Source organism: Pelophylax lessonae, assembly GCF_965119305.1.
Source record: "Pelophylax lessonae genome assembly, chromosome: 2".
Taxonomy (NCBI): domain Eukaryota; kingdom Metazoa; phylum Chordata; class Amphibia; order Anura; family Ranidae; genus Pelophylax; species Pelophylax lessonae.
The window spans coordinates 564,832,891-564,860,056 of record NC_138769.1 but is presented as its reverse complement, the minus strand read 5'-3'; the positions used below and the strand labels follow the sequence as shown (position 1 = coordinate 564,860,056).

The 27,166-nt window shown below is 42.9% G+C and overlaps 1 protein-coding gene across 2 annotated transcripts in view; it reads left to right on the top strand.

Annotated features, from left to right (window-relative positions):
- Positions 1 to 27,166, top strand: part of DNAJC14 (DnaJ heat shock protein family (Hsp40) member C14) — a 72,159-nt gene that overhangs the window by 10,139 nt on the left and 34,854 nt on the right. For both annotated transcript variants that reach the window (XM_082245273.1, XM_082245272.1), the window contains exons 2-3: positions 11,710 to 13,197; positions 19,571 to 19,677. In XM_082245273.1, the coding sequence (XP_082101399.1) occupies positions 11,779 to 13,197; positions 19,571 to 19,677 (1,526 nt within the window). In that variant the 5' untranslated portion in view covers positions 11,710 to 11,778. The remainder of the gene's footprint in view (positions 1 to 11,709; positions 13,198 to 19,570; positions 19,678 to 27,166) is intronic.

Below are 27,166 nucleotides of genomic sequence, written 5' to 3'. Positions count from 1 at the left end.
TGTTTTAAAGTGATTGTAAAGTCTTGTGTGGTTTTATTTATTTAATTTTTTTTAATAAAAAACCTGTTATACTTACCTCCTCTGTGCAGTGGTTTTGCACATGGCAGCCCAAATCCTGGCCCCTCCCTCCATGTGTCCATTCAGACACCAAGCTGCCGTTTGTCGCTCTCTCGTGAAAGTCAGTTAGACAATCAGGAGAGAGAGAGTCCCAGACAGCCAAAGGGACTCGTACACATTGCTGGATAGAGATGGGCTCAGGTAAGTATGAGGGAGGCTGCTACACACAGAAGGCTTTTTAGCCTATTGCATAGAATGCATTTAAGAAAAAAAAAAAAAACCCTTCTGCCTTTACAACTCCTTTTTAATTTGTTCTCTAAAAAAAACTTTTGTGATCAACTCCCCCTAGTTACCCCCCCCCCCCCCTAAATACTTACCGGTCTCCACTTTTAGAGTAGGTTCACACTAAGGCGACACGACTCTGTACTACTTCGGGGGCAAATTGTGCAATACCATGCACCACGACTTTGGAGCGACTTGCAGGGGCTTCACATAATGGAAGTCTATGCAAGTCGCTCCGAGGTCGCCCCGAAGTAGTACAGGACCCTCTTTCTAAGTCGGAACGACTTGTGTCGCTACTATTAGAACGGGTCCTGTAGCGGTCAATGGACCAAGTCGCCTGACAAGTCGCGCTAGTGTGGACCGGGTCTAAAACCAGTGCTCATCTGCAGCAGTGTTGCACTCTCTTCCTGTTTTTACAGGACACAGAGGCAGCAGTAGGAGCCCTATACCCCCGCTGCTGTCAATTAAATCCTGGGAGGAGGGAGCAGGGGCGGGCCTGAGCCTCACTGTGTGTTTTTTATGATGCACGCATGGAGGAGTTGACAGTGACAGCAGGGAACTTCAAAAAAAGGCGGTTTGGGTCTGCTCTGTGCAATAGGGTTTAGGATTGTGGCGATCGTAAAGCTGTAAAACATTTAATTTTGCCACGCATGGTTTGCGGGGGCATTTAAACAAACAATAAAATGTCTTGCTCAGGGCTTAGATCGTAAAAGCAAACAAACGTCTCCTCAGATGACATGACACTAACCCCATCATAAATAGTTTAGCTGAAGTGATTACCATTTCTGTTGATCTCATCCTGAAAAATCAGGATCTGGGACATATTTGCCTGTATCATTAATTTAGCAGCATTATGTGCCGGTTCACATTTTATGTGATGCGGGAACGCTGCGAATATACAGCGTGTTCCCGCATCGCATCCGCACAACAGGCAGTTCACACTGCCATTTGCGATACGCTGGGGGTGTCAATTCAAAGTTAACGACACCTCCAGATCAGATCGCTATCGCAGTGCGATCTGAAAGTTTGCACAGAATCGGATTGCACTAGTGTGAACCACCATGCAATCCGATTCTGCTGCGGACCAAAAAAGGGCCATGTGCGTGTTTGAGTGCGATTGCTGTGTGAATTCAGCCATACAAACTGTATGGCTGAATTTGCACCGCACAGAGATCGCATGTATTTTAGGAGCAGTGCGCTCCGAATTTCATGCGATCTCTGTGATCGCACTAATGTGAACCGGCACTTAAGCCCAAACACCACTATATTAGAAGGTACGGGAGGCAATCTGGACCCATTAGCTCTCCTAGTTGAATTATCCATCCAATATCATGTTTGGAATAATTTAAAAGGTCATTTCATGCTGGACAATAATTTACAAACTATCAGACTGTAACCTATAGGTATTTATGTTGAATATGGACAAAAAAGGTTTGGAGGTGGAGGGACAAGAGTTTCCCTCCGTGAATGGTTGCAATGTGGGGCTCACAGGGATATCGGTGCAGACAAAAAAGCTTTATTGGTGAAGATGCACACACATAAAAAATATATATACATGTAAATTCTAATCAGTAAAAAGGTGTGGAAGCTCATCAGGTGAACTGATTGACTCCGTGGACCCCTAGAGGGTCAGGGTGGTACAGACAGCAATAAAACACATTGAGGTCCCCACCCACCCAGTCCCAGTAAGGCACTGTTGTAGACGGGCTTGGTGTGATTGGTCGAGAACACACGACCTTGAAATCACTCTGGGAGCCCGAACAAAAGTGCTAATGGCCAGGAAGGGGACTATAGTAAGCCCTAAGAGAAAAAGCACCTAGGCATGCCCATGAAGTATACAGTGGCAACTGAAAAAATCGCTAAATATGACATGGTGTCATGAAATGTCGTCAGTGCATCACAGAAATTGGGCAAAATAAGGCATCATTGTCTCATGTGGTAACAGACAGCACGGGCCAACTTCCTATGATGTAAGTCTCATTTCCTGGCTGTGAGCCTCCAAGGAAACCTGGCCACATGGGGCAGTGCACGGTAAATTTGTGCTGGAGGGATCGTGGCTTAACCAGCCGTTTTGCTTCAACAGCAAATAACAATGTATGGTAAGATGTGTTGGGGGGATCCTGGCTTAACCAGCCGATTTGCTTAAACAGCAGTATGAGTGAATGATTGTCTCCAAAAAGAGATCTCCCGTGTAGGTGGAAAGAGGACTATAAATTAGTCCCAAATGGTGGCTGATCGCCAGAGATGCATACTTGCTGGCTGGCTATTCCAAAACGTGGCAGTACTGGGACAGCTCATAAGTATTAAGTCTGCATAGGAGAAGTCCCGGTCAGACCATTGGCTGGAGTTGCTAGGGGTATCGGGGATGGGGTGTAGCGACCATACTTAACTGGTGATCCAAAGTTGGATATGTATAATGAAAGGTGTAGGTCTTACCAGATATCACCCGTTCTCATCCGTGATTTCAGGGATGGAGGTACCGTACTCCGCACTTAGGTCACAGTCAGGGGTAACAGAAGCAGATGATGGGTTATTCGGCTGTCCGAGAGACTTGTTGCTGCCAATAGCGTTGTAGCCTTCACCGTCAAGGAAGCTGCAGGGGCAGACTCGATTCCGTATCCAGGTGCAATCCCGGTACTGCTTCCGGATCGTGGTGAGTGTGTTCAGCCAGTCAAGTGTGATCTCCTGCGGGGATGAAGGATGGGCGGGGCGTCAACGTGTGATGTCGACGTGTTTCGCGTGCTTACGCACGCTTCCTCAGGACGTCATCACGTTCTCCGGGGGTTCGTTTTTATAGGCTGTAACCGTGGTTACAGCAATCAGCAATTAGATGTTCCCGGGAATGTTTGGACTGAGGCCATCTGGTGGTATTAATGTGGTACTTCCACCACATTACCACAACGGTACAATCTGGTATTTGTTCCCGATGTCGGTCAAATCTGACCATATAAAAGGCCTGGCGGTAAAGGGTAATAAAAATCCAGTGCAGGGGGGGCAAGTCCATCTCGCATATCACAATGCCAGGGTCTATGTAACTTTTACTCCTGCTTAGCAATAACGAAGTTAATAAATAACCATTTAGTGTATAAATTAAGTAGATAAATAAACACTAAGGTAGATACATATTCCCACTTTAAATTGGCATAAGCTGGGGTACAACTCTAATGCAGAGCATGGTCATCATGGCAGAAAGTGGTATTCTAAATACTGCCATATGGCCTATACCGTGCTAATAGTTGGGTAGGGGGTATACAGTCCTATAATGTGTATACTCAAGATAGCTGAAAATATATAAATGATAATGATGATGGGATTTTGAACACAGCCCCTGTTTAAAGGGGACAGGGGGCAATCGACTCCTGAAGTAAAGGAGATTTAACCATAGCTACTGCAGGTCCCGTAACCTGATAATGAGGATATAGAGGGTAGAGGCTATGGTTAGGGGTCCAGGAAGACCTTAAGGCTTAGTTCCTTGTTAAGCCCATACGGTGTGAGTGTGGAAAGCCGGAAAATCCAGGCTTTCTCCTCCCGAAGGAGTGCTTTGTCAAAGTCCCCCCTACGGGGTGAAATGTTGAGGGCCCAGAACCCCTTGACTCTCAGGCCCCTGGGGTTACCTCCGTGATATTCGTTGAAATGCTGTGCAAGTGGGGTGTCCTCCTTCAGCCTTATGCTTTTTAGATGTTCCCCTATCCTGATTCTCAGTCCTTTTTGTTTTGCCTATGTAGTGTTTGCCACATGGGCATGTAATCTGGTATAGGAGTTTTGATGTACTACAATTAATAAAGGAGGTTATCCTGAATTTTTTCTTGCCAGTTGAGTCGAAGACTGAGCTTTTTTCCACATATTTGCATATGTGGCAGTGTCCACATGGATACATACCCTTAAATTTGGGTAGGTCTGACAGCCAGTTTCCATGAGATTGAGTTTTAGTGAATTCTGAGTGCACCAAATGGTCACTCAGGTTCTTGGCTCTCCTGGCCACCAAGAGTGGTCTTGGGCCCACGATATTCTTCAATCTTTCAGTGTTTTGTAACACGTGCCAATGTCGTTCTAGGATACTACGTACTTCACCCCATTGGGTACCAAATTTGGTAATTAGTCTCGGTGGTGTCATTGTTTGGTCATTAATCTTGGGGTTAGGTGTAAGAAGTTGGTCACGTGTTCTTTGGCCAGCTTGTCTTTTGGCTCTGTGAAGGGTGCGGTGGGAATATCCCCGTTCTCTAAAGCGTTGGTAAAGTTTTTTGGCCTCTTTAACGTATTCACTGTATTTGGTGCAATTGCGTTTCAGTCTTATGAACTGACCAACCGGGATGCCCCTCTTCAGAGCGGTGGGGTGTAGGCTGTCAGCTCTAAGAAGAGTATTCGCAGCCGTTTGTTTCCTAAAGGTGGAAGTGACTAATATCCCATTCTCCAGATTCATTTTTAGGTCAAGAAATGAAATACATTCCTTGTTCCAAGTGTAGGTAAGGTGGATATTCCGGGGATTATTATTGAGTTCGGTCATAAACTCTTGGAGCTGATTTATTGTGCCATTCCAGACCAGTAACACATCGTCTATGTACCTAAGCCATGTGAGTGCATGGCTCTGGTACATAGACGAGGTGTACACTGTCTCTTCCTCCCACAGTCCCAGATGCAGGCAGGCATAGGAGGGGGCCCAAGGTGCCCCCATAGCTGTGCCTCTGATTTGTTGATAGTATTTGCCCGCAAACTGAAAGAAATTGTGGGACAGTGCAAAATCCAAAATGTCCACAAGGAATTCATTTTGTGCTGCACACATGGGGAACTTTTTCTCAAGGAAGTGATAGGTGGCTAGTATGCCCCAGGCGTTGGGGATGGAGGTTTACAGGGATTCCACGTCTATTCCTACCAAAATCACTTCCCCTTCAAAGTGTAAGTCCCGGGTTTTATTCAAAACGTCACCCGTGTCCCTGACATACGAGGGTAAGTCACAGACTAGCTCTTTGGAGAGAGTCAAGAAATTTCCCAACTTTCTCCAAAGGACCCCCTACTGCTGAGACTATGGGTCTCCCAGGGGGGTCCCGTAAGTTCTTATGTATTTTGGGAATTATATAGAAAGTGGGGGTATTGTAGTCAGTCACCTTCAGGAATTTTAGCTCCTTATTCGTGATAAGGCATGCTTCTCTAGCAAATTTAAGTTTTTCATTCAGTTTAGCCTGGACTTTAGGAAAGGGGGTCTCCTTAAGTTTATTATAGGTGGATTGGTCTGAGAGAAGTCTATTTGCTTCCATTTCATAGGAAGCCTCAAAGCAGGACCACATTTCTGCCCTTGTCACTCTTTTTAATCACTAGCCCCTTGGCCTCTTTAAGCTCTTTTAGGGCAGTTCTCTCGTCACAAGTTAGGTTGTCAGGTGACGACCATTCCCAACAGATCTTTTTGAGGTCTTCTTCAACAAGGGTGGCAAAGACATTTAGCCACTTGTTGTTTCTAAACTTGGGCATTGTAGTAGACCGTATGCGAATGTTAGCCTTTCTAAGGTCGGGGGAAATATCTAGGGGTTTGTCATCACTGGATTCATTTTCATCAAGTAATGAGGTAAGAATTTCTATGGCCTCCTGGTCATTCGATTGTAGCCCCTGTTGGTCACCATCAGCAGTCATATCAGTAGCGTGAAGTAGTCTGTAGTAAATTTTTCTTAAGAAGAGACAGAGGTCTTTGTATACCTCAAAGTGATCCATATTGTTCACTGGTGAGAAGGAGAGTCCCTTCTCCAATAAATCAATGTGTCTCTGATCCACAGGGAAGTCAGACAGGTTGATCACTTTTTGGTCCTTTGAGTCCAAGGGGGGAGCTAGAGCGGGGGCAGGGGTTGAATTTAAACTCAAATTTGAATTTAATAACGTTTCAACGGGGACCAGCGTGTTATTTTGTTGACTTATCTCCGCTTCCCGGATCGTGTTCTCCGTTCCCCCGTCTCCACTCTTTCTCCTCCCCTTGCCTCTTCTCTTCCTCTTCCCCCTGCCTTTTTGGTTGTCTTCTTTAGGATACCTTTCATGGCCGCAGGGGGATTGTCGGAATCTCCCTGAGTGTCTTGTCCTAAAAAAGTCACCGACCTCTCATCATCATCACTCCCCGAGAAGGTCGAATCGTTCCAAGATCTGTTTCTTTGTGTACTACCTCTTCTACGTGACCTACTTCTCCTAGAGGTGAGATCAAAGATTTCCCCAGTTTCCCAGTCTCCTAAGTCCCTCTGAAATTTGGATTGCTTGGTGCTGCGTAGATTTTTTTTTTTTTTTTTTTTTTTTATCAACAAGTTAAGAAAAGGTTACAAAAGTAATAAATCAAGATAAGTTCAAATGCACATAAGGATTGTAAATACAAATTGACCTGAATAGTATCAAGACAGATGTTGTCAATCAACGTCAACACCCACATAAATGTACATTTCACATTGACTATCGCTGTCATGGAAATCGGGATGTCTACAGTGAACTATCCAGAGTTAATAGCAAAGTAGGCAATGTCAGTATCCTTAGGACAGTCACAGGTGTAATTATTCAGAACAACGTCAAGTGACACATGGTGATGAATAAATTATAGCATTTGTAGAAAAAATAGAGGGGCGAGAAGAGAAGAAAAAGAATAGTATGCTGTGGAAACGGGTTCTTCTGTTAACACATAAAAATTAGGGCTTAATGTTTAAGTCTATTCCTCAAAAGTAGAGTAGTGCATCCAGATGTACCAGCGGGTGGTGAATTTTTCCCACATACAGTGCATCAGGAATGCAACCCCAGCAATCACAAAACAGTACAGTATAGCATAAACAATACAAAGACTTGTGTTTCATATTTTAGGCTCTTAGGTTGTCACAGCTAACCAGAGTTTCCAATTGTTATTCAATTTATTCAGACAGGCCACTGCCTTCCAACCCTCCAAAAAGATCAAAATGCCAGGAGGCGGGCTCTTCTGATCTTGTGACCGGTTATTACAGTGGTCACATGATTGGAAATTTCTGATTTGCAGTTATGTATCGGAAGCTTTTTGTTACCTCTTAGTTACTGTCTTGAGAGTGACCATTGAGCACATTCTCAGCACAGAAAATCTGTTCCCCATGGACACACATTGGTGGTAAAACCCAGCTGCTGCATATAAGCATATGTCCGGTGGGAACAGACAAGGGTCGTTTTCAAACTTGAGTTTAGTTATTTTAAAGATGCAGCTTTTGATAAATAATTGCTCTGTTGTCACACCAGCTCTTGGTGAACAATACTTGTGGCCTTGCTGACACATTATGCAGGCATGGTACCCTGTAATCGCCATCAGGAAGCCACGATTACAGAAAAGATATAGTACAGCCACTGGAGCAAGCACATGACAGGAAGTGGCTGAAGAAAGCTGTGGGAACTAAGAAGGAATAAGAATAAGTTTTGGCGCTTTTCCACTGCATGGAACCAAACGGTTCGGCTCGCTTTTGCGCTTTCCACTGCATGGAACCAAACGGTTCGGCTCGCTTTTGCGCTTTTCCACTGCATTGTACCACATGGTACGGTGTTGGTACGGTACGGCAGCGCTTTTCTACCACATGGAACCGAACAGTACGGCTCGCTTAAACAGTACCACCTCGGTTGTGGTTCCAAGAGGGCCGTACCGGTACCATATCCCACAATCCTTTGCATGCAGCCTTGACTGTTTGTCACTACTAGCCAAAGAATTGTTGTTATCCCACCCACTTACTACTTTAGTGGAAAAGCAAACTGTACCGAACTGTTCCAACACTGTACCATGCAGTGGAAAACCAAACCGAGCCATGCAGGGCCGAGTGGAGCCGAGCTGGTACTTGCAGTGGAAAAGTGCCATTTGATAGAGTATTTGTATTTGAGCTGACTAAACCTCGTCAGGTTAGGGTTTTGATCTACTTTGAAGTAGGGAAATAGTTCTAGTTGTCTGGTTTAACAGATTAACTCATTTACATCCTTCCTAGAACCAGAAACAAATGAACATGTTATATTTAGTTAATTTGACATTAGATTCTGTGGAAAATGTTTTACCCAGACTGGAGTTCTTTATTTTAGGCTACTCTTATAATAGATCTCGCAATCTGCAAAGCTCTCAGCAAAATTTGCCAGCGGAATGTGAGTAGTGTTTTGGCCAGACACACTGAGTAGTAGAGACCCTATTTGTGGTTGAGATTGTCCAGCACTTACTCTGCTTCTTTGCCTAACCCTGTGTTATTTTGGGTTCTCTTTTATAATGTATAATTCTTTTGTGTTTCCAGCCAGCTGTACACAAATTGTAAGGGTTCTGGTAAAAAATGCGTTTCTATAAACCAGCAGATGACATGAAAGGTACATGTACAATGGGTGGGAGCAAAGTGAGAGTGTCTATGAGGTTGTAGGATAAGACCATTATGCCAAGTCACCTTGTATAAATACATTTCCTAATTTTCAATTCATGAAAGTGGTGCAAGATATGCTTCTTCAGTAGAGGAAGCCATATTCAAAGTGTGCAATAGATGCAGCTATTTTGTAGGAGGAAAATTTAGTCCATAGATTTTTCAGAAAAGCAAAAGCTTACTAGCTGGGGTATTTTGATAGATCATATTATTCCATAAAATAGCTGTCTGAGCAAGTGACAGGAATGCTTAAAAGTAAATGTTAAGCCAATCATTTGTCTTTTGGATTGTCTTGAAAGCAATAATACGCTGTCAGCAGGACAGTACGTGAGGCTAACTCTCTAACAGCCCTGGATAGTAGTTCAGATCTGGCGTGGGGTCTAAACCTTTCCTACTTTATCCAAAAAAGATACTTTTTGACTGGGCATGAACTTTCAGTTTTCTCTAAGCTTAAATGATCAAGTTAAAGTTGTTAAAATTAGTTTCTATCAATTCACAGCATTGGGAAAGAAGAAATTGTTAAAGTGGTTCTAAATGACGTCACAGTGATGAAATGCGTAGGGAGGAAGCAAACTGATTTGGGAGAGAGAGCGAGACATAGCGGGCTGCCTGCTCTTACTGATCTCTAAACAGTGTGGCTTGTTCACATACTATACTGAGATGTGAGGGAAGGTGGTGGCTTGGTACTTTTATTTGCCAGCTCCTATTGTTTACAACTGTGAGAGCATACATATTTTTTAACAAAGAGTTCTTAACCACTTGACCTCCAGAAGGTTTTACCCCCTTCATCACCACATTTTTTTTTCCTATTCAGCACTGCACTACTTGCAATTGCTTGATCATACAACACTGTACACAAATGAAATGTATCTAGTTTTTTACCACACAGAGCTTTCTTTTGGTGGCATTTGATCACCACTATTTTATTTATTTTTTTATGTAAACAAAAAGATAGAAATTTTTGAATAAACTAAATGGTCTACTTCCTGTTATAAAACATGTAATAATAAAAATCTAATTTCTTCTTAAATTTAGGCCAAAATGTATTCTGCTACATGTAGCAAGTGCTGGCAGTGATCTGGGCTGATCTTGCCAATGCTGCATTTTTGGGGACACTGCACTAGTATAGTTATGAACGTGACCAGGACACAGACTGAATAGACATACTAGTAATGGCGGTCATCCGTGACTTATAGTGTGATTGTGGTAGTGTGGTGGGCAATCAGGGATTGGAGCTGATACTTGATGGGTGGAATGCTGACACTGTCTGACGTCACTAGTGACGCTAATACAATGATCAGTCATAATACTGTACACTGTCACTGTACTAATGGCACTAGCTTGGTGACAGGAGTGATCGGAAGGGCAATCTAAGGGTAAGTGTATGTGTGCTGCTTTTACTCAGACTGGCTGGATTTTGTCCTAATTTCATCTCTCAATGGTAAGTGAAATCAAAGAAAAAAAAAAAAAAAAAAACAACCAGATTTGGGCACGTGTTTACTGTGATTGACCACCGCATTTAGGTTCACAGCCAAAATCATTCGCTGCGAGCCTGCTGATGAACTCGTCTTGTGTCTAACCACAGCACGTCTGTAACCCTAAGAAGTTTGGTGCGATGTACATGTATATTGCTGTGCCCAGGAAAGTAAAATTACTACTGGTCCGTTGGCAAGTGGTTAAATGGTGTACACTGGGGCTTTTTTTTTTTTTTTTTTTTCTTTTTAGTTGGGCTTCTGTCTAAAACTGGGTCTGTTGTTGAGCACACTGACTATCTATAGCACGTTTGCATGCCCATGGGATATCTGCCTGGAGCAGCCATTTAAAAGTTTTGACTCATTTTTAAAAGCTCCATTGGCCTGTATAATAAAGGCCCATCTATGAGGTGAGTGCATACCCTTGAAGGTTCCTGGTGGTTGTCTTCATGCTCTCTGTGATTCATGTTGGTTTGGATCTCACTTTCATGTCAGATGTTCATGTTGGATTGGATCGCACACCAGTTTTCTGGACATTGATGTGGTGGAATTCACAAAACTTTGAGCACAGATTGTTTGGGACTTTATAGTGATGGTAAAGGCTTGTTGGCTTTTTTTTTTTTGAAAATAACAAACCTGTTACACTTGCCTGCTCTGTGCAGTGGTTTTGCACAGAGCTGCCTGGATCTTCCTCTTCTCGGGTCCCCCGGTGGGGTTTCAGACTCCGACCGAGTGCCCACACAGCAAGCAGCTTGATGTGGGGGCACCCGAGCAGGCGCTCTCCCAAGCTGCTGCTCTGTATCTATGTACACACGGAGCCGCAGCTCGGCTCCGCCCACTCTGTCCTCATTGGCTGGGATTTAGTGGCTCACTGGCTGGGGGTACCTGGATAGTCGAGGCTGTTGTCCTCATCACTGGATTGTGATGGGGCTCAGGTAAGTAATAGGGGGGCTAAGGGGGGCAGCTGCATAAAGGTAAAAAACCTTGAGCCCTTACAACCACTTGAATAAATACCGGAGCCACATTTTGTGTTCATATATTTTTATTGATTTGCCACTTTTAATAGCGATACTGATCCAGTACATATTTAGAAAGCAGCAACTTTTTTGTGTCGGTAGCACAGTACTGAACACATCAAATTTGCATTAATTTATTTACACTTGTGTGCTTGCAGCTTATAGCTATATTTTGGCACAGGTATATTGTGATGTGCAAACTTCTTCTTCTTTCTTTTTTGTTTATGGACAGCATGTCTCTAATGTCTGATCACTCAGCAAAGCACTTGTACAAAATTGAACTTTGCCTGCAGTTTGTCGTTAGAAGTATTTTCTTAGAAAAACACAGTCCCTGGGCAACACCAGTCAAGAACACATGAGCCGTGTGTGTGCAATAGTACCTGATGCTTGTGAAAGAAGTTTATGAAAATTGATTGGTGGCTCTTTAACCTGATCATTTGACACACTGCTCATTTTTTTGTCTATTGCCTATTGATCTTTGAAGCTGAGGTATGGCTTATCTTATTCCTTTTTATTTTTTCCATGCAGGACAGCAAAACAAAAATGAATGCAGTAACCTAGCATGTGCCCCGCCCCTTGGAGGGACCAGAAAAAAAAATGGACAAGCAAGTAAGGACTACAGAACACTGCGAAAGCATGGTCAGGGTTCACCGTCCTTGCAATAACACAACACAAAGTAATGGAGCAAGTCTTCCTAAAGGAAGAGACCTTAGCCTTTCTGCAGATTTAAATGTAGAATCCGCATCTCAGAAAAATTGTAAAGGAACTCCAGAATCCTCAGCAGGGTTGTACATAAATCAGAGATTTGATGTGCCCAAGCACAACTGCTTGTATGATTTTGACAGATCTTCACAAAACCAAGAATCAGCTGAAGATATGTGGACTAAGGAGTTCCTTTCTGATGAAGCATCTAAAGAAAGTTTCTTTGCTGAATCTGGCTGCAGTTCTAGACATCAAAGAGAGGAAAACCATGTTTGTGACTGTGGATCAGCACAATCCTTGTTCTCAGACGGTGGGCGCGTCAGTGATCGCATAGAGTCTGCTGGAGGCATATACCCTGAAATTAGTGACCATATCTGTAGCCAAGACTTGGGTGATTTTTCTTGTTACCAGCAAGAATTATTAGACAAAGAAGGAGGTGATGATGAAGATAGTGGGAGGCCAGCAGAGGAGGATTTTTTGAAGCCAGCAGGTGGAAAAAGGGGGCGTAAAGGAAAATCTCGTAATAATGCAAGAGATGAGTTGCGAAAGGATGGCCGTCAACATCCATCCTCCAGCAGCAAGCACAAGCTAGGTCGCAAGAAGAGCCATGTTGAAGGGAAACACCAACTGAGAGCCTTAGTTCCCCAGCCCTTGTTGCGGGTTTCAAATTACTGTATCCAGGTGCTTATAGATTTGGTGCTGTTGATTGGTGAATGTGTTGAGGCACTTGGCACACAGCTATATATCTGGTTATGGTTACCTGCTCATGACTTGGGTAGTTTAAAAAGTCAGCTTTGTACCTTTGGTGTTCGGGCACAGCATTGTACTAAAGACATATGGAGTTTTGTTTGCTTTTGCTGTTTATGGATTGTACATGTAATGAAAATGTTATGTGCGTTATTATTCTCGCTGCTTCTTGTCTCCGTGGGCTGTGCTCAAGTCTGTTGGAACTATATTAAGAAAACCGGGGACAATCTTGGAGCAGACAGCAACTTGCGATCCTGGATTTCCTCCAAGTTTCAGAGAGTCGGGGTCTTAGTCACCCAAAACAGGATATACAAACAATTTTTTAGTCGGCTAAAAAAATGGACTGGGAAATTATGGCCTTTGAAGTCAAGGACAGCTAAAGACACCACAAGAGCCTCAATGGGATCAACAAGTACAGGTCGCTTTCAGGCTAGAGATGAGGTGGAACGTCTGCTAACCATGGCTGACATTCCAGAGGAGGATTTAAACCCTTTTCAGGTTTTAGGGGTGGAAATGGATGCTTCTGATATGGAGTTGAAAAGGGCGTATCGTCAGCTGGCTGTATTGGTAAGTCTTTTTGTGTGTGCACTACATGGTATTTAGCAAAAAAGTGAAGGTAAAAAGACAATTTTTTTTTTTTAATGATGTGGGTAAAAGGGACATTATCAGGTGCATTAAGCTGGCCATAGATGGTTCGAATCCTGGTCAGTCAGCAGGGAGCAGCTGAGATTCAATCCATGTACGGGCAGGATGAATGTACCCAAGTTAATTGATCAACTTGGGTACAAGCAGCCTGTCAGATTTTACATGTGATTTATTGCTAGCGGTTATCAATGTGTTCTCGCTGGAAAAAAACGATGGCTCTGCAGGAGGGATTCACAGTTAGTGTTGATGGGGGGAATTGAGCGATGTTCTTTACTCCATGCATGGCCGGCTTTGGTTTCTTAAAGGGAGGGGTTGTGTTGCTATTATAGAAACAGTGACCAGAGCCCTCATTCTGTCTATTACCCTCCCTGTTGACCGTTGAGGCTTTTAATTACACTTTGTGGCCAATAGGATTGCAAAGGGAACAGAAGGGGTGGGTCACAGCATGACTGTGTAAATGTTGGTTAGTGTTTGCATATTTACCTGGATTTTTGTATACTGGGTAATTCTGGACACAAAGTAGGAAGTTGCCTGTTTTCTTTCTCCGTAGCCAGTTTAGTTTCTGCTAGAAATGCCCGCAGTTAATGTCGAAGCTGTTTCATTCCATAAATTTACATTTATATTCAGTTTCTGAGGCTGCTGGGAAGGCTAACTTATACAGTAAATTAGCTTATCACATAAATTCGATAGGATCTTTTTGTTGTCAGTGCCCACCTGATTTCTTTTACATACAGGTGCATCTCCTAAAATTAGAATATCAAAAAATGTATTTCAGTAATTCAATTTGAAAAGTGAAACTCCTATATTTTATGTAGATGCGTTGCACACAGAGTGATATATATTTCAAGCATTTATTTTTTACTTTTATTATGGCTTACAGCTAGTAAAAAAAAAAAAAAAAAAATTCAGTATCTCAGAAAATTTTAATATCACATAAGATCAATACAAAAAAATAAAATAATAATTTTTAATGTTGGCTTAGTGAAAATTTCCATATACAGTATAGAATGCACTCAATACTTGGTCAAAGCTCCTTTTGCATGAATTACTGCATCATAATGGTTTTGCATGGAGGCCCAGGTTGCTTTAATAGCAGCCTTCAGCTCATCTGCATTGTTGGGTCTGGTGTCTCATCTTCCTCTTGACAATACCCCACAGATTCTCTATGGGGTTTAGTTCAGGTGAGTTTACTGGCCAATCAAGCACAGTGAGATCATGATGATTAAACCAGGTATTGATAATTTTGCCAGTGTGGGCAGGTGCCAAGTCCTGCTGGAAAACGAAATCTGCATCTCCATAAAGCTGGTAAGCAGAGGGAAGCATGTAGTGCTCTAGAATTTCCTGGTAGAGGGCTGCGCTGACTTTGAACTTGATAAAACACCAGCAGATGACATGTCCCCTTAAATCCTCAGACTGTGGAAAATGTAGCATTTAATTGGGAAAGCAAGGTCCCAGAGTCTGGAGGAAGAGTGGAAAGGCACAGAATCCAAGTTGCATGAGGTCCAGTGTGAAGTATCCACAGTCAGTGATGATTTGGAGAGCCATGTCATCTGTTGGTGTTAGTCCACTGTGTTTTATCAAGTCCGACGTCAATGCAGTCCTCTACCAGGAAATCCTAGAGCACTTCATGCTTCTCTCTGCAGACCAGCTTTTTACAGAGGCTGATTTCATTTTGTGGCAGGACTTGGCACCTGCCCACACTGCCAAAAGTATTAATACCTGGTTAAATGATCATGGTATCACTTTGGTTGTTTGGCCAGTAAACTCACCTAACCTATACCCCATAGAGAATCTGTGGGGTATTGTCAACAGGAAGATGAGATACCAGACCCAACAATGCAGGTGAGCTGAAGGCTGCTATCAAAGCAACCTGGGCTTCTATAACACCTCAACAGTGCCACAGGGTAATCGCCTCCATGCCACGCCGCATTGATGCAGTAATTCATGCAAAAGGAGCCCCGACCAAGAATTGAGTGCCTGCTATACTGTACATGGACATACTTTTCAGTAAGCCAACATTTCTGTTTTAACTACTTCCGGACCGCCCACTGTGTATTTACATTGCTACGTTGACGTAATGGCAGCAGATAGCTGCCATAAGCTCTGTGTTTTCTCACATGGCCGGCGATCCTCTTTCACATAAAAGTGGTCCCAGCGACGGATTCACCACAGGATCACTTTTATGTATGTCAGGAGAGGTGCACATCCCCCCTCCCGCTGCTTCCTAGTCGTTTCCCCGCTTACCGGAGCCGTTGGTAGCGGGGAAAACAATCCAATCCCATGTTGCTGGGCAGGAAATCGAGTGAGGGCAAGATGGCCCCCACTCGACTCTATGCCCTTGGAGGACCGGAGCAATGTCAAACGTCACAAGAAAGAGGACCTGTTATGCTTATTTTTATTGAAAGGGATGTTTACATTCCTTGTAATAAGAATAAAAGCGATCAACAAAATTATGTTTTTAAAGGGATATTGTAAAAATTATAAGAAAGGGGCGTGGCTTGGCAGCGGATGTAGCCGGATGCTGGGTCTGCTCTCTCCTCTGGGTATCTGTATACTGATCCTGTTGGCACCTTTACTGCTTTGAGTTGAACTAACAGCATCAGTCGACTGCCTAATAGTCCATGTGTCACCCGATCTTATTCCAGGGCCTCTCCGACATGTCTAAGCGGGGTTCCACTACCTGCTCAGCGGCAGACCATGCGACCCATGATGGTGGCTCACCGCCTCAGCCGGCTAAGAAAAAGTAAAAGGAGGCTGCTCAAGTTCTTCGCCAAGCCTGCTGCTAAGGAGGCTCCACTACAGTCTCTACAGTCTAGTGATGGCAGTGGGGGAACGGTCGGAAGCAGATGGTACAGTTCCCTTGGATGACACTGCTATCACCCTACCAGACTGGGATACTGTAAGTACACCAGCAGACATGCTTGCTTTGCATGCCACGCTAGCTCCAGATCCAGATGGACCGGAGCCTACACTCAGGGATATCCTTTCAGCGGTTACTGCCTACAATGTCTCTATTGCTTCCCTAGCTACTGATGTTAAAGGTTTTTAATCTGAAGTTTCTTTCATTCTTCAAGATATGTAAAAACTTAGAGACCGCACCACGGCTTTGGAAGGCCGTATTAACACCCTGGAGGATGCCCATGCAACGTGATCTCACTTACAGTGCCTTGCGAAAGTATTCGGCCCCCTTGAACTTTGCGACCTTTTGCCACATTTCAGGCTTCAAACATAAAGATATAAAACTGTAATTTTTTGTGAAGAATCAACAACAAGTGGGACACAATCATGAAGTGGAAAGAAATTTATTGGATATTTCAAACTTTGTTAACAAATAAAAAACTTAAAAATTGGGCGTGCAAAATTATTCAGCCCCTTTACTTTCAGTGCAGCAAACTCTCTCCAGAAGTTCAGTGAGGATCTCTGAATGATCCAATGTTGACCTAAATGACTAATGATGATAAATAGAATCCACCTGTGTGTAATCAAGTCTCTGTATAAATGCACCTGCACTGTGATAGTCTCAGAGGTCCGTTTTAAAGCGCAGAGAGCATCATGAAGAACAAGGAACACACCAGGCAGGTCCGAGATACTGTTGTGGAGAAGTTTAAAGCTTGATTTGGATACAAAAAGATTTCCCAAGCTTTAAACATCCCAAGGAGCACTGTGCAAGCGAAAATATTGAAATGGAAGGAGTTTCAGACCACTGCAAATCTACGAAGACTTGGCCGTCCCTCTAAACTTTCAGCTCATACAAGGAGAAGACTGATCAGAGATGCAGCCAAGAGGCCCATGATCACTCTGGATGAACTGCAGAGATCTACAGCTGAGGTGGGAGACTCTGTCCATAGGACAACAATCAGTAGTATACTGCACAAATCTGGCCTTTATAGAAAAGTGGCAAGAAGAAAGCCATTTCTTAAAGATATCCATAAAAAGTATCATTTAAAGTTTGCCACAAGCCACCTGGGAGACATGTGGAAGAAGGTGCTCTGGTCAGATGAAACCAAAATCAAACTTTTTGGCAACAATGCAAAACGTTATGTTTGGCGTAAAAGCAACACAGCTCATCAAACTGAACAAACCACCCCCACTGTCAAACATGGTGGTGGCAGCATCATGTTTTGTGCCTGCTTTTCTTCAGCAGGGACAGGGAAGACGGTTAAAATTGATGGGAAGATGGATGGAGCCAAATACAGGACCATTCTGGAAGAAAACCTGATGGAATCTGCAAAAGACCTGAGACTGGGACGGAGATTTGTCTTCCAACAAGACAATGATCCAAAACCTAAAGCAAATTCTACAATGGAATGGTTCACAAATAAACATATCCAGGTGTTAGAATGGCCAAGTCAAAGTCCAGACCTGAATCCAATTGAGAATCTGTGGAAAGAACTGAAAACTGCTGTTCACAAACGCTCTCCATCCAACCTCACTGAGCTCAAACTGTTTTGCAAGGAGGAATGGGCAAAAATTTCAGTCTCTCGATGTGCAAAACTGATAGAGACATACCCCAAGCGACTTACAGCTGTAATCTCAGCAAAAGGTGGCGCTACAAAGTATTAACTTAAGGGGGTTGAATAATTTTGCACGCCCAATTTTTCAGTTTTTTATTTGTTAAAGTTTGAAATATTCAATAAATTTCGTTCCACTTCATGATTGTGTCCCACTTGTTGATTCTTCCCAAAAAATTACAGTTTTATATCTTTGTTTGAAGCCTGATATGTGGCAAAAGGTCGGCCGAATACTTTCGTAAAGGCACTGTATACACCTACTACAGTTACCAAACACGGCTGGAAGATTGAGGAATAATATCAGAGCCATAGGGATTCTTGAAAGAGCTGAAGGGAAAAATAAGAAAAATAATATTTAAATCGCCCTGTCCCTCCAAGCTCACGCGTAGAAGCGAACCCATACGCAAGTCACGCCTACATATGTAAACGGTGTCCAAACTACGCATGTTAAGCATCATCGCGATCATAAGAGCAATAATTTTAGCCCCAGACCTCCTCTGTAACCAAAGGCATAACTAGAACCCCCGGTGCAAGAAACAATGAAGGGCTCCCTGTACCCCTGATCGGGGGCCCTTCCCTTCAAGCTTGGGGCTCTTCCCACTGATCCTGAGGTCCTTTACTCTCGTTGCAGGGCCGTTTATTATGGTCCCACAGTGGGACCCTTTCACAAGTTCTGCAGTGGGCCCCCTTCCTGCCATCTTAAGGCCTCCCCACCGTGGTGGAATGCCAGGGCCCGGTCGCAAATGTGACCTTTGCGATGCTGAAAGTTCACCCACTGTGTCAGTAGTTAATTTTTGGTATTTTAATTGTATTATATTTTATCATTTTATTTTATTTTTTTACAATGTCACTGACTATGACTCTGTCCATTCAGAAAAGGAGGGAGCTGGTAAATTTAGCTGGATAGGAGGAGTGGCGAGGGCAGCATACAGAGGAACCAATCTCCTTTTTTTTTTTTTCTCCTGCAGCTACAACCTGTAGAAATTTTGAAAGCGTCGCCTATGGAGATTTTTAAGTAACAAAGTTTATCACCATTCCACTAGCGTGCGCAATTTTGAGGCATGGCATGTTGGCTATCAATTTACTCTGCGTAACATTATCTTTCACATTCTAGAAAAAAAATGGCTAATCTACTGTTATTTCCTATTTTTTTTTTTTATTAAACTTTGTTTAAAAAAAAAAAAAAGAAAATTCTGTTTGTAAGACCGCTGCGCAAATACGGTTTGAAATAATGTATTGCAATTATATCCATTTTATTCTCGATGGTCTCTGCTAAAAAAATTATATAATGTGTGGGGGGGTCTAAGTTGATTTCTAGCAAATACTGATTTAAACTTGTAAACAACAAATGTCAAAAATAGGCCTGGTCCTTAAGTGGTTAAAACCCCCCCTTTTTTTTTTTTTTTTGATCTTATGTAAATATTCTAATTTTCTGAGAACGTGAAAGCCATAATCATCAAAATTAAAAGAAATGAAAATGTATCACTCTGTGTAATGCATCTATATAAAATGAGTTTCACTTTTTGAATTAAATTACGGAAATTATCTTTTTTTTGGTGATTTTTTTTTTTTTTTTTCATTTTTATGAGCTGCATCTGTAGATGTGGCTCGCTATAAGCAGGGAGTTGCCGTGAGCAATAATTTCCTTCTGTTGAAGTGTTTTTCTTTAAATGGAGTCCCCCCCCTCCCCAAGAGTTTTTTTAGTAAAACCTTTTTTATAACCACTTGAAGAGTGTGTTACCATTTATTTATTGGAAGGAGCTATACCTTCTTTATGTTGACAGGTCCATCCAGACAAGAACAATCATCCTCATGCTGAAGAAGCTTTTAAGGTACTAAGGGCAGCGTGGGATACAGTAAGCAACCCAGAGAAGAGGAAGGAGTATGAATTGTAAGTAGAAGTATGCTTCAGCAATAATGATTTTTTAACCTTCGATAAATGATTTCTAGAAAACGCTTTTTATGTTTTGGAACGTTTTAGGCTGAAATTTTCTCAGAAAAGGAAAAATAAAATCATATTTGAGCATGAAATGTTTTATTCATTAGGAAATTAACCTGTAATCTAAACCTTTTTATATTTCTAGCATGGACAGACACTGCTTTGTCCATAATGTACAAATATTTTATGAAACTTAGTAGCTGAGAGGATTTGAACAATTAAAAATCCAGTGGTGATCACCACATCGTAATTTAAAGTTGTTTTTAGAGGCAGAAGGTCTCTCTATGCATTAAGATAAAAAGCCATTGTGGCTCGGGATCAAGCGGCTTGCTAAGGGGGCCCTCTGCAGGAAAGGAGTCAGGAGCGCAGACAGGGCCCAGAAAAGGAGGATTAGGGCTGCTCTTTGCAAAATTATTGCACAGAACAGGTAAGTATACCATGTTTGTTTAAAAAAAATCCTTTACAATCACTTTAAAAAGAATTCAAGTGTGATTAACCTTATACCCCCATGGACATAGTTACTATTTTATATTCTATAATATATATATATTTTTTTTTCATCACGGCTTTTTTGAACCCATGTTTGGTTGAAAGAACAGTCATATGCCTTGGGCTCGATTCCCATCTATGCATGTTGCTATTTTTGCTGCGTTTTTTTACTGCCATTTGCGTTTTTTTGCTTTTGTGTTTTTTTTTTTTTTTCTCTCCCCATTCACTGTATACCCAGTTGCTAAGAATACCCCTCCACCCCAAAGCACCTTTTGCCCATGTTGAGGACCATGGCCTCTTCCCCACAACCCTTGCCAGTGGTTGTGGGGGTCTGGGAGGTTATCAGATCCAGAAGTCCCCTTTAACAAGGGGCTCTCAGATTCCACTTTCCTATGTGAATGAGTATGGGGTACCCCTACCCAGTCACCAAAAAAAGTAGTGTAGTGTGACAAAAGACGAGACAGTTTTTGACAAGTCCTTTTCATGAAAAATATCTTCTTTCAGAACTATAGGGTTATATCGCCCCCTACAGGAGTAGGATACTAGGCAGAAAAGACTTGGCTACGCCTATGGTCAGTCCTAGCTGATATACACAGCCCTCTCTGCTATAGGCCTTCAGTTTTGACATGATCTCTGGTCCTGGCACTTTTTTTCTTTTTAAATGGCCATTTTTTTTTCTCCTGTTTTTTTCCTGTGAGATCTACAATCAACTGCCAGGCTTGGCGATGGGCTGGATACCTAGACTTAGTGGTCCCCCCAGTCTGTCCAGCGAGTGCGCACTCTAGAGGAGGGCTGCAACTAACGATTATTTTAATAATTGATTAGTTGCCGATTTATTTTTTTGATTAATCGGATAAAATCATAAAAAAACTCCAATATGCCTTTTTTTTCATTTATTTAACCACTTCCATACCGAGTCATAGTAATATGACGTCGGCATGGTGGTTGTACGGATCCGGGCGGGCGTCATATGACGTCCGCCCGCTCTAGCTGCTACTGCGCGCCCCCGGGGGCGCGCAGCGCGGCGATCGGGGGTGAGGCTCGTCCCTCGGACATAGCCCATCCCTGATCAAGGTAAACAGCCAATAGAAATTGGCTGTTTACCACGTGATCGGCTGTGTCAATCACAGCCGATCACATGAGCGGCTCCAGCACGAGCCGCTCGTTCTCTCTGCAATGCGCGCCCCCGGGGGCGCGCAGAGCAGCGATCGGGGACGAGGCTCGTCCCTCGGACAGAGTCGATCCCCGATCTAGGTAAAGAGCCAATGAAATTGGCTCTTTACCACGTGACCGGCTGTGTCCAATCACAGCCGGTCACAAATGTCAACAGAGAACACGGTAACTAGCTGTCACCGTGTTCTCCTCCTCACACACTGATCCTGTGTGAGGAAGAGAGTGTGGTAACAGCTAGTTACCAATCACAGTGCACCCCAAACACACTGATTGCCCCCCCCCCCCAATAAAGAGCACCTGTCACCAGCCCATCAGGTACTCTGATGACAGGTACCCGGGTACTCTGATGACAGGTACTTGGGTACTCTGATGACAGGTACTCGGGTACTCTGATGACGGGTACTCGGGTACTCTGATGACGGGTACTCGGGTACTCTGATGACAGGTACTCGGGTACTCTGATGACAGGTACTCGGGTACTCTGATGACGGGTACTCTGATGACAGGTACTCGGGTACTCTGATGACGGGTACTCGTGTACTCTGATGACGGGTACTCGTGTACTCTGATGACGGGTACTCGGGTACTCTGATGACAGGTAGTCGGGTACTCTGATGACAGGTACGCAGGTACTCTGATGACAGGTACTCGGGTACTCTGATGACAGGTACTCGGGTACTCTGATGACAGGTACTCGGGTACTCTGATGACAGGTACTCGGGTACTCTGATGACAGGTACTCGGGTACTCTGATGACGGATACTCGGGTACTCTGATGACGGATACTCGGGTACTTTGAGTACCTGTCAACGGAGTACCCGTCATCAGAGTACCTGAGTACCTGTCACCTACCCATCAGAGTACCCGAGTACCTTCCACCTGCTCATCAGAGTACCTGACGCCTGAAGTACCCGAGTACTTGCCGCCTGCTCATCAGTACCCATCACTACTCATCAGTACTCATCAGTACCTATCACGTATCAGTATCACCTATCAGTATCAGTACTACTCATCAGTACCTATCACCTGCCTGTCACCTGCCCATCAGAGTACCCGAGTACCTGTCACCTGCCTATCGGAGTACCCGAGTACCTGCCACCTGCTCATCAGTACCAGAGTACCTGTCACCTGCCCAACAAAGTACCCGAGTACCTGTCGCCCTTCATACAGCCACCATGTCTAAGTCCAAAAAGGTTTATATACGTCCTCCGTTTAAACCTAAATACCGGTGTTATGGCAGCAGATAGCTGCCATAACCCTGGTATTTTTTTAAACGGTGGACGGTTGGCTTTCCGATAAGGGTGGTCCCAGCGGCGGATTCGCCGTGGGATCACCCTTCTGGGATGGCGGAAGAGGTGCCCCCCCCCCCCCCTCCCGCCGCGTCCGGTCCTTTTCCCCGCTTACCGGACCCGCCGGCAGCGGGGAAAACGATCCGGTCCCGGATCCTCACAGACAGGATGTCGAGTGAGGGCAAGCTTGCCCTCACTTGACTCTATGGTCTTGGAGGACCGGGGCTACGGAAAATGTTGTTGCCTAGCAACCGGTTTAAAGGTCCTTTTTTTTTTTTTTCATTTTATATATTAATTTTTTTTTTTTTTTTTTTATATCTTTTAGTGTACTTGTGAGATCTGAGGACTTTTTGACCCCAGATCTCACAAAAAAGAGGTCCTGTCGTGCCTTTTTCTATTACAAGTAATGTTTACATTTCTTGTAATAGAAATAAAAATGATCCTTTTTTTTTTTTTTTGTTAAACGGTGTAAAAATAAAAAATAATAAATAAAATAAATAGTAAAAAAAAAAAAAAAAAAAAAATTAAAGCACCCTGTCCCCGTTAGCTCGCGCGCAGAAGCGACGCATACGGAAACCCCGCCCACATATGTAAACGGTGTTCAAACCACACATGTGAGGTATCGCCGCGATCGTTAGAGCAAGGGAAATAATTTGAGCCCTAGACCTCCTCTGTAACTCAAGGATGGCAACCTGTAGAAATTTTTAAATTGTCGCCTATGGGGATTTTTAAGTACCAAAGTTTGTCGCCATTCCGTGAGCGTGCGCAATTTTGAAACATGACATGTTGGGTATCTATTTACTCGGCGTAACATTATCTTTCACATTATGGAAAAAAATTGGGCTAACTTTACTGGTTTCTTATTTTTTAATTAAAAAAAGTGAATTTTTTCCAAAAAAATTGCGTTTGGAAGACCGCTGCGCAAATACGGTGTGATAAAAAATATTGCAATAATCTCCATTTTAATCTCTAGGGTCACTGCTAAAAAAAAATATATAATGTTTGGGGGTTCTAAGCAGTTTTCTAGCAAAACAACTGATTTTAGCTTGTAAATACCAAATGTCAAAAATAGGCCTAGGCAAGTGGCTAGGATGCATGATGATGCTCCTTGGATGTTAGGCCCCTCTATATGGCTAGGCTGTGAAAAAGTCTCACACATGTGGTATTGCCATACTCAGGAGGAGTGGCAGAATGAATTTTGGGGTGTCATTTTTGCTGTGTACATGCTATGTGTTAGGAATATCCTATAAATTGACAACTTTGTGTAAAAAAAAAAAAAAGTTTTCATTTTTTTCCCACATTTTCCAAAAACCTGTGGAAAAAAATGACATGTTCAAAGGACCCATAATGCCTCATAGAATATACGTTGGAGTGTTTTCTTTCCAAAATGGGGTCATTTTGTGGACTTTTCCATTGTATTGGTGCTCTAGGGCATTTAAAAGTGTGATAGGTAGTAAGAAAGTTTTATGTGTATTTATGCTCCTAGAACGCCTGAAGGTGCTTCTTGGACGTGGAGTATCTTTTTGTGGCCAGGCTGTGTAAAAGTCTCACACATGTGGTATCGCCATACTCGGAAGGAGTAGCAGAATGTATTTTTGGGTGTAATTTTTGCTGTGTACATGCTATGTGTTAGAAATAGCTTATAAATTGACAACTTTGTGGGAAAAAAAAGAAAAAAAAATTTTTTTCTTCATTTTCCCAAGAATTGTGGGAAAAAATTACAACTTCAAAATACCCACCATGCCTCTTACTAAATACCTTGGACTGTCTACTTTACAAAAAGGGGTCATTTGGGCGGTATTTGTACTGTCCTGACATTTCAGGGCCTCAAGAAAGGAGATAGGCAGTCAGTACTTCTGGTGTGATCAATTTTCAGTAATTGGTACCATAGCTTCTAGACTCAATAACTTTCACACAGACTAAATAATATACACTAATTTGGGTTAATTTTACCAGAGACATGTAGCAGTATACATTTTGGCCCAAATGTATGAAGAAAAATTAATTTTTTGCAAAATTTTATAATTGAAACTAAAAAAAAAGTGTTTTTTTTTTCAAAATTTTTGCTCTTTTTTTGCATATATCACGAAAAAAAAAACCCCAGTTGTGATCAAATACCACCAAAAGAAAGCTCTATTTGTGTGAAAAAAATGATAAAAAATTTGTTTGGTTACAGTGTAGCATGACTGAGCAATTGTCATTCAAAGTGTGAGAGTGCTGAAAGCTGAAAATTGGTCTGGGCAGGAAGGGTGTCAAACTGCTCTGTATGGAAGTGGTTAAAATAATAATGAACAAACAGAGTGTTAGTGCCGGTTCACACGTGCGGTTTGCGAAATTGCATGTAATTCGGAGCGCACTGCTCCTAAATTACATGCGATCTCGTGTGCGGATGCGAGTTCATCCATACACTTTGTATGGCTGAATTTGCAGCGCAACCACAGCAAACTCGCACATGAGGCTTTTTTTGAGCCGCCTCAGAATCGGATCGCACAGTGGTAAGTGGTTCACACTTGTGCGATCTGATTCTGTGCGAACTTGCAGATCGCACTGCAATATGCAATCGCAACTGGGGGTGTCGTTAACTTTTAATTTGCACCCCCTGCGTATCGCATATGGCAGTGTGAACTGCCAGATGTGCGGATGCGATGCAGGAACATGCTGCATATTCGCAGCGTTTCCCGCATCGCACAATTGTGAACCGGCATCCGCACATCTGGCAGTTCACACTGCCATATGGGATACGCAGGGGGTGCAAATTAAAAGTTAACGACATACCCAGTTGCGATTGCATATTGCAGTGCGATCTGCAAGTTTGCACAGAATCGGATCGCACAAATGTGAACCACTTACCACTGTGCGATCCGATTCTGAGGCGGCTCAAAAAAAGCCTCATGTTTGGCTGAACCCGCACATGAGATCACATGTAATTTAGGAGCAGTGCTCTCCGAATTACATGCAATCTCGCAAACCGCACAAGTGTGAACCGGCACTTATACCAAAACTTTTTTTTTTTTTTTTTAAATTAAGCTGCTATATACTGTAAATAATATAATAAATGCTTATCTAGATAAAAGAGTTAATATTTCTTATAAGGTGCAATATTACAATAGAAAAATAAGTGAATAAAAACGTCCATGTCAGCCATAGATATGAAATAGGGAGCAAAGAAAGACAACCTATATGTGTTAAAAGGTTGTAACATATGGAACATAAATTACAAAAGTGCGCTAATGACAAATGAGAACGAAAATGTTCATAAATGGTGTCTGCTGAACCAGCAGCTAACACAAAAGTCTTTATATCCAAAGAATATGGTGAAGCTATAAAAAGTCTTTATATCCAAAGAATATAGTGAAGGTTGGGGAGTGGTGGGAGGTGGGTGTGACCTCTTCCCAAACGATAATCCAAGGTGAGTGACTTCAAAACCTTAAATGCACGTGATAACACCCAGTGATAGGAGGGGACTCTTACCACAATATGAAGAGATGCGAGCATATACTGTGTTTATCCAGGAGTCCAAAATGGTCAGCTAAACACAGTATATGCTCGCATCTCTTCATATTGTAGTAAGAGTCCCCTCCTATCACTGGGTGTTATCACGTGCATTTAAGGTTTTGAAGTCACTCACCTTGGATTATCGTTTGGGAAGAGGTCACACCCACCTCCCACCACTCCCCAACCTTCACTATATTCTTTGGATATAAAGACTTTTTATAGCTTCACCATATTCTTTGGATATAAAGACTTTTGTGTTAGCTGCTGGTTCAGCAGACACCATTTATGAACATTTTCGTTCTCCTCATTTGTCATTAGCGCACTTTTGTAATTTATGTTCCATATGTTACAACCTTTTCACATTTAAGTTTTTTGCAGTGCTGCTTTCACTATCTCACTTTAAGGTTCACGCACCTATTTCTTTTAACCTATATGTGTTATATGGACGTTTATAATCACTTATTTTTCTATTATAATATTGCACTTTATAAGGAATATTAACTCTTTTATCTGGATAAGCTTTTATTCTGTTTTTTGGCGGGCTGCATTGCATGGAATGGACACTGTAACTAGTACTAAGCTCGGCACTCACGTTTTGCTGCTTCTCCCTCAGCTCGATATGACTCACTCCCTCACTCACTGACTCAGCAAGAAGGCAGAGAGGAAAGGAGGAGGGAGGGGGGAGGTCACGGAAGTGCCGAGCTGTGAGAGAGACAGAGGGCACACTGCTACTTCACAGAGCAGACGGAGCTCGCTGACAGTCGGGGAATGTCAAGAATGCAGCGCAACTAATCAATAATGACAATCGTTGACAACTATTGTAATTATCGATTATTATCGATTTAGTCGATTAGTTGTTTCAGCCCTACTCTAGAGCTCTGCACTAGGTCGGCTGCGACATAGTCCGCCTTGACGGGGGACTGGCCTGCGAGTTTGCATACAACCAGGTCTTGGCCCGAGTCTCAGCGTTCCTCCTGGCCGACAGTCCCCCCATT